This window comes from Lagopus leucura, unplaced genomic scaffold (assembly GCF_019238085.1).
Source record: "Lagopus leucura isolate 7727_CA_CO unplaced genomic scaffold, USGS_WTPT01 Super-Scaffold_100044, whole genome shotgun sequence".
In the NCBI taxonomy this organism is placed as follows: Eukaryota; Metazoa; Chordata; class Aves; order Galliformes; family Phasianidae; genus Lagopus; species Lagopus leucura.
Window position 1 is genome coordinate 779880 of NW_024962291.1, and position 7677 is coordinate 787556.

The 7677-nt window shown below is 52.4% G+C and overlaps 1 protein-coding gene across 2 annotated transcripts in view; it reads right to left on the minus strand.

Annotated features, from left to right (window-relative positions):
* Positions 1 to 783: 783 nt before the first annotated feature.
* The window catches only part of LOC122187243 (GTPase HRas), a 34757-nt gene continuing 27863 nt past the window's right edge, over positions 784 to 7677 (minus strand). For both annotated transcript variants that reach the window (XM_042884577.1, XM_042884576.1), the window contains 4 exons: positions 5829 to 6007; positions 3594 to 3753; positions 2955 to 3079; positions 784 to 1073 (listed from right to left, as the gene is read on the minus strand). In XM_042884577.1, coding sequence (XP_042740511.1) covers positions 2960 to 3079; positions 3594 to 3753; positions 5829 to 6007 — 459 coding nt within the window. In that variant the 3' untranslated portion in view covers positions 784 to 1073; positions 2955 to 2959. The remainder of the gene's footprint in view (positions 1074 to 2954; positions 3080 to 3593; positions 3754 to 5828; positions 6008 to 7677) is intronic.

Consider the following 7677-nt stretch of genomic DNA (forward strand, 5'->3'; position numbering starts at 1 on the left):
CTACCATACAAAGCTGGGTAGAACAAGAAGCCATCCTCTGCTCCTACCCTGCTTGAAGTGCCACTCAGGGCAGAAAAACCCAGGAAGCACCCAACTGGCACCAGTTCTAAACGCAGCTCTCAGCTCCTCCCTAGTGCTCCAAGGCATCACATCTGAGCTTGTAACAATCCCACACGGTCTGGGGCGAAGGCAAATTGCCCAGGGCGCCGCTGAGGACAGGCTCAGGCTGGTTGCACTCTGCTACCCAACCAAAACTTGGGGGCCAGCAGTGGATTTCGGTGCTAATTAAACAAACGCGTGTGACAACAACAGTGGTGCAGCAGAACTTTTTACATAAAGGACAAATCCCTGGATGTGAAAATAAGCGAGGCCTTGTGCAATCACAGCTGCTGCCTTTGGCACCCTGCAGCCCATTAGCCGCCCATCTGCAGGGCACAGAACCCACCTCTGTTTCATCTCTGACTGTTCATCGGCACTGCCTGGGGATACCTGCGCAAGATTTTTCCCACAGAGGCCAACAGATGGCCTTTAACCACCTCAAGACCTCTTCAAACAACACTCGGCTCCAGGAAACAACATGTGGGCTCACAGCTGCTTCACAGAGGTTTGCCTTGCACCCGTGTTGAAATCACTGGCCCAACTCTGTTGCCTTTCTGGTCTGCAGCACAGTGGTGGTTCACTCAGAGATGAAACCCAAGAATCTCCCCTCCCCACTCTCCTGTTCCCTGTGATCCTCCCAGAGCCACCATTGGCAGCAAGCTCTGGACAGAGCCATCAAAACGGTTTGTCGAGACCATCAAATAATAATTTACTGTGATTCAATCTGTAGCTTTGTACAGTTGCCGGGTTGGGAGGAGGCCAAAGGAGGAGGGGATGGGGAAAGAACCAAAAGTCGTCTGCTGCCGGCCTTGGTGAAGTGCGAGATAGTCCTTGGAGGGGCTGGCACTTCTCCCGTCCTCTTCCTCTCTCCCTCCCCCTCCACTCCTCCCTGAATCCATTTGTTTCTTCCTTCGCATCACCTCTTTCCTTGTGCTCTGCACAGCGGACACCTCTCCAAGTCAGGGTCCAGTCAGCTGAAACATGAGGGAGAAGAGCTGTTAGCACCCGCTTGCTCTCAGAACCAGTCGCTGCCAACCCTCACGCTTTGGGACAACCCTGCATTTGCTATCTGCTTTCTACTTTCTGGCATTGCTTGTTTGCTGGAGTCACCTCTTGGGGCTGCACTGCCCTAAGAAAAGGGCTGTACACTGCTGTATGACAGGAGCCCCAGCAGCAAAACACATGCTTTCTGGTCTTAAAAAGACCACCTTCCCTCCTGCTCACGTGGGGGGATCTGCTAAAGGCTGTGCAATTCATACAAGCATCTTAGCATGCCAGTGCGTCTCTGTGTGTATTTACATGTCCTCCTCTGCCCCTCTAGAAATCACCCACAGCCAGGAAGCAGAAAAAGACATGGGCAACTCACTCTATTAGCAGAGAACAAGCCCCTCCTTCCCATGGCCAGCCTCTCTTTTGAAGAGGATGCTGGTGCTGGCCACCCTCGTGGTGATGGGGACCGGCTCCTGGCAATCCCTGCATGGGGACTCAGCCCAGCCCGTGTGTCCCCACTCGCTGTCAGCTGTGAGCCAGAGCAGGAAATGAGCCCCACGCTCACATCCCCATCCGGAGGAAACGCCACGGAACATCTGGATGTCCTGAACATCTGGAAGCCTCCCTCTGCAGCGATAAGCATGCTAGGCACAACGCAGCCCCCAGCTGGCCGGCCTGGGGGAGCATAGGGGTGGAGTGCTCAGCCCATAGGAAGCAAACACTGCCAGTGCCGCTTGCTTTGAAAAGAACTCTGCTATACTCATGGCTTTTTGCCTCCAAAAGCAGTGAAGGAAAAACAGCTGCCCACCTCCTTGCTCAGTGAGATGCTCGCAGTCTGTGGAACACAGGCTGTCACTTTAGGACTCCAGCAGTTGTGCGAAGGGACAAAAAGCCAGTCGGGGACATTTGGGATACTCCCCAAATGGCATCACTCCGAGGCCAATGGCCATGCAGGCTTTTCTCGCAGTCCCTGTCTCTAGGAGACAGCCCTCAGGTGTTCCTTCTACGTGGCCCTGGAGCACTCAGCCCTGGCTGCCCATCTCCTCCTTTCCAAAGGAGTGACTGTGCAGACAGACGTCCCCTTAAAGTGGAAGCCAACCACATGGGTGTTCTGGCCCATGGCCACCCAACCCAGGCTAATCAATAGCAGCTTTCCTTCCCTGCTGTCCAGCAAGATTGCCATGACTTGAATACATACATCGTTTAAAATGAAAAAAAAAAATTTAAAAAGAAGGAAAAGAATAATAGGCAAGTGAACGCAGGCAATCTGCAAAACACTTTTTGGCTCCATCCCACACAATTTACAAAAGCAAAACAGCTCCCTGATGTCTAATTTTCAACATTGCATCAGTTTCAAATATCCTGGGGGATGCATCTAACAGGAAAACTCTTCTGCTGAACAGAGGGCTTTCAGAGTCACATGTATCTGCTCTGGAGCTGTAGGACAGCGCAGTTGATGCAGCGCAGTAGGAGGCAATGTGCTCACAGCTCTTCCTCTGAGCTGCTCTAAGGCCAGGCTGGCGCACATGGTGAGCTGCACACCTGGAGCACCAGCATCACTCCTCTCCAGCACGGGAAGGAGCTTCCCTGGGGACGGCATGACAAAACATGCATTTCTTTCAGTGCTCTGCAGGATTTTGTTCCGCTGAGTGAGGGGAAAAAATTTAAAAAAATCCTTTCCTCCCACACATTTCCTCAGGAAAGTGGGAAAACCTGACTTACCTTCTGTTTTGACAGAAGATGCTATTTCAGTCAACATTTTCATTAAGAAATAGCCATCACTGAAGTTGTTTCTAATGCATGTTTGCAGACAAGCACCCCCACCCTGCTTTCTGTACACTCAATCTCCTGCTCCCAAAACTTACCATAGTCACGATATCACGCATTTACAGTTCATGCAGCCAGGGCCACTCTCATCTGGTGGGTTCAGCTTGCGCAGTTTATGCTGACGGATCTCCCGCACTAAGGTATAGAAGGCATCTTCAACGCCCTGCAAGAAACACACAGCGCTTTGCTCCAAGCAGGGCAGGGCAGCGGTGAGAAGCGATGGCTCTGCCCACCAGTGAGGAGCCCCAGCACTGCCTCCAGGCAGCACAGACCAACAGCAGCCTGGGGCTGGGCTGGAGATCGTGCCACCTGTAACTGAACTCAGGCCATCGATCACAGCCTGCATACAAGAGGAGGCTGCAGTCAGCTTGAAGCTGGGTTTTCTGGCAGCTTCATTCCCAGCATCCTGACAGTGGTAAATCAGTGCCTGTGCTGGCGTGCTCTAATTCATGCTCCCTTCCCAGCTTGCTGCCATGCCGAAGCTGTCAGAGAGACTTACAGCACGCTGGCTAATGAGCAGCTGGAGCACTACTCGCCTGGCACTCCAGCGCACAGTCAGCATGGCAGTCCCTCCTCTGTCCATCAGGGAGGCCGTGGCTCATCAACCTCCCCCTGTCCTGGGTCTGGGCAACATTCTCCACTCGCAGGCCTTAAAGCCCTAATGGCTCTCCTCCTACCTGTCTGGTTTTGGCCGACGTTTCTATGTAGGGGATCCCATAACTCCGGGCCAGGTCCTGCGCTTGCCGGGTCTCCACTGTCCGTGCTGGCAGGTCACATTTATTTCCCACCAGCACCATGGGAACATCATCTGAGTCTTTCACCCTCTTGATCTGCTCCCTGCCAGAAGAGGAGATGCCAAAGTGAAGGGAGGAAGGGCACCAGCACAGCAGCAAGGTCACTTCTTCACCAGGAGCTGCTGTGCTACAACACACCCAGTGCAGGGCTTCCAGAAGCACGTGTGCAACCACAGCACGTAAGCAAGTGAACTCCCAATAGCTAGGGCACCTTTGGAAAAGAAAACTAAACATGCTTCTGTCTTTTAAATGAAGCTGTTTGCTAAATTCAGCTTGCAGTTATTGCAGTCTGCACGAAGACAGCCTCCTAGTATGGCCCAAGTCAAACAAAGCAGAACACTCCAGCAGCTACCTGTGTACTGCAAACATTTTAGACCAAGTGAGCCCTGAGTGGGTGAAAGTCACCAGGAAAACACCTGCAAGCAGAGTCTGCTGAGCTGAGAGAGCAGTGTTTGGCAGCTGCAGCCTTTCCTGCAGATGCACAGACAATATTTGCTTCGTTTCAGCTTAGTTCAGTTCACTCAAAGTTGAGAAACCAACTGGGAACCAAAGAAGTAGTAACAGTTCTCCATTCCAACCTCTGATTGGAAGGAGGTGGGCGAGGATGAGATCTACTGCTTCTACAATCTTCAGGCCATTACGGCCACAAACAATGCACTCTGTTCCCCCACGACAGATAATAACTTCCTTTGTTTAATACATCATTTAAATTGGGACACAGAACAGCTTTTTTTGCTTATGTAACCTGAACAATTGATGTGGTTTTATTTAACCAAACTAAGCACTTTTTTTAAGATGATGCTTTCTACGTTCTACTTGAATTCAAATTTCCATCCCAAAGCAGCTGGACATGCATCACAGAGTCAAAGAAAAAAAACAACAAAAAACCCACAATCATCTTTTTTTAATACAGTAGAACCTAGAAATGAGGTCTGAATATATGTTGGATATGCCACAAAGCCACTTAGATGTTCGATATAACATCCTGACCATCAGACCCCGGCACTAAATTTAGTGCACAGTGCTACACTTAGCTGAAAAGAGATACCTCCTAATGGCCCCGAACCAGTGAGAGTGAGTGTTTCTCTGGGGAAAATTATTCTAAAAGTGCAAATGCAAAGAGCACATGTGGAATGAGATTAAAGCTAGTGATTTACATCATGATTAAAACCGGGGCTTGAAATCGAGCCATCTTCTGAGTGATTCACAGGCACCAGCCCCAGCACAAGGCAGTGGGATGAATGCTACCAAATCCCTCAGGTGCTTCAGGAAAATCCCATCCTTTGTCCTACAGTTCAGCTCGAACAAGCCAAATGAGCCCAACGCACGCAGTTACCGTGCCGAACACGCCTGTCAGCTCTGAGTAAGGCAGGGCTGTGTCTGTGCTGGGAGCTGCAGGATGCCTTGGGAGCTGTGCTTGCAGCACCACTCCTGCCTGTCAACCTCCGGATGAGATCCTTGTTCCCCACCTCTGCCATTCAGCTCCAGGCACCGGGCAGGGCTGGCTCAGGTGGCAGGGAAGCAGGCACGGGCGGAAGCTGCAAGTGAGTCATTTCCTACACTGCTCTCAGCCCCTCAGGCTGGCTCCAGGCATCTGTCAAGGCAGGACTGGAATAGCGGGGGCTGCTGCAATCTGGGCAGGGCTTGGGGTGATCGGTGGGGTAAAATGGGATACCACATGCTGGTGGAGTCACTGGCAAGCTTTACTGATGGGGCACGCAGTCCCTCAGAAGGCAGAGGAAGCAGTAGCCCAGAGGCACGTTTTCATACAACTCCTCAAAGCAGGCGGGTTGATGCCTGCGAGCCATCCCATGCATCCTTTGCAGAGCAGAAGTTGCTGAGATCAATTTCAGTAGCAAAGCAATTCCATTAATCAGAGAGGGAAGGGAGGGGGTCGTAAGGGATCATCTCTCCCTTTAGTCACCATAAACACTTAAACATTACATTACCGAGTCCCCAGGGGCCACAAGCAATCCCTTTGGATGGGTTTTATCGGAGTCACTGACATCAGCCGTCTGCTGGGCCTCTTCCCTGGAGGGCTGCTGCTCACACTAATTGTCTGTGTGGGCAGCACTGATCGAAGAGGAAAGGCAGGGTGGGAGCAGCAGAGATGCTCACCTGTACTGGTGGATGTCCTCAAAGGACTTGGTGTTGTTAATGGCAAAGACGCACAGGAATCCTTCCCCTGTTCTCATGTACTGGTCTCGCATGGCACTGTACTCCTCTTGTCCTGCCGTATCCAGGATGTCCAGCAAACAGGTCTCTCCATCGATGACGACTTGCTTTCTGTAGGAATCCTGCCAAGGGACAGAGAGAAGGTCAGCCAGGAGGCCTCATGGAGGGCAATCCTGCTACATGTAAGAAGTGCTGCTGGCTGCTGGGAAGGCTTCTGGCACCTAGTCCTACAGCTCCAGGCACTGCATGCCATTCTGAGGGGCTGGAAGAGGGCACACACAAAGGGAGGCTGCTGGCAGTCACGAGTGTGATCTCTGGGGCCAGCAGGTGCTTAACACCACCTGGAATTGCAGCATCCTTGACATGGAGTGGGCACTGGGGGCACTCACAACCAGAGAGGGAGCAAACTGGGTGTGATAGTGAACCTCTTGTCGTTTGAACACGAAAATAACAAAGCAGGCTGCAAGGAGGGTGTTTCCCACAGCCAGTCTGTGCCCAGAGGGGATCTGGGAAGGGTGAGGAGCACCATGGCAGGTCTTTGAAGCTGTGCTTTTCTCTGCGGTGAGATGATTACAACTTATCGCACATGCGAGGAGGCCCAGAAAGCACCAAGAGTGCTTTCCCAGGCTCTCCCCCAAAGGTCTCCCAGATGCAGCTCCCAGCAGCCATACATTGGGTACAACGTGGTGACTCCAACTCCCAGCCAGAGGATGAAGCTGAAACCAAAGGTGTGAAAAATGCACTGGTGTGATGGTGACAGAATAGTGACAATGTCACTACTCAGATGAGCTTTGACAAATAGCCCCAAAGATGACAACAGGCACGGCAAAGGTCACTAACAGACTGGCAGCAGTGCAGGAAGAGAGCACGGATTCTGCCCTTTATTTACTGCGACATAAACACCAGCCTCCAGGACTCATTAAAGCCTTTCTCCTTGCAAAGAGCACCCTGAGATCAGCCAAGATGGGATCTGCTCCACTCTGACCTTCTCAGCAGGCAATTACCCCATCCTTTGCCACCACACTTCTATCTACATAGGAAGCCCTAGCAGCTCTGGGATTGGGCAGCACGCCACGCAATTCTCATTAACCTGTCTGTAATTAAGTGTTCTCTCCACCACCACTTGCAGCCGCCTCCCGGGTGCAGGGCAGTGCTGCACAGGGCAGACCGTGCATGTCTGTCTGCCACACACATCTGCCACTACTTCTTCCCGACCCTACATCCCGGCTCACATCCAGAGGACGAGTGTCCCAGCGCACACGTTCACGTGTTATCGCCAAGTCCCCGCTTACAGGAGGTCTCACAGCCAGACAGCACACGTAGAGAAGTGACCCCACACTGTCCTGAGGATGCTGGCACCTCATTCCCCTTTGCTGGGCTGGAGATCCTGCAGATTCTTTTCCAGCAGACTGATTTGAATGGACACAGTGTTAAAATGCGAGCCAGGGATTGCAGGCGTTAAGACAGGACACTGGGGCTGCCTGTGGGAGCAGGGGACAGTCAGGACATCAGCGCTACACCACGACGGCAGGAGGCCATGCAGGCATATCCCCAGTGTCCCCACAGCCTTCCCTGCAGCTGCCTCACTTCATCTGGGTCTGCATGCCTCCTTCCCACATCCCATCTGCAACACCTCCTTCCCCTGCAGCCCAGTCCTGCCCTCTGCTTCTCCTATCACCCCTCTTCTTTTATGCGTACTACTCCTCTTTAGGGCCCCGTGTGCACAGTTGGAGGCTTGCACTGATGAGAGGAGAGGAGAGGAGAGGAGAGGAGAGGAGAGGAGAGGAGAGGA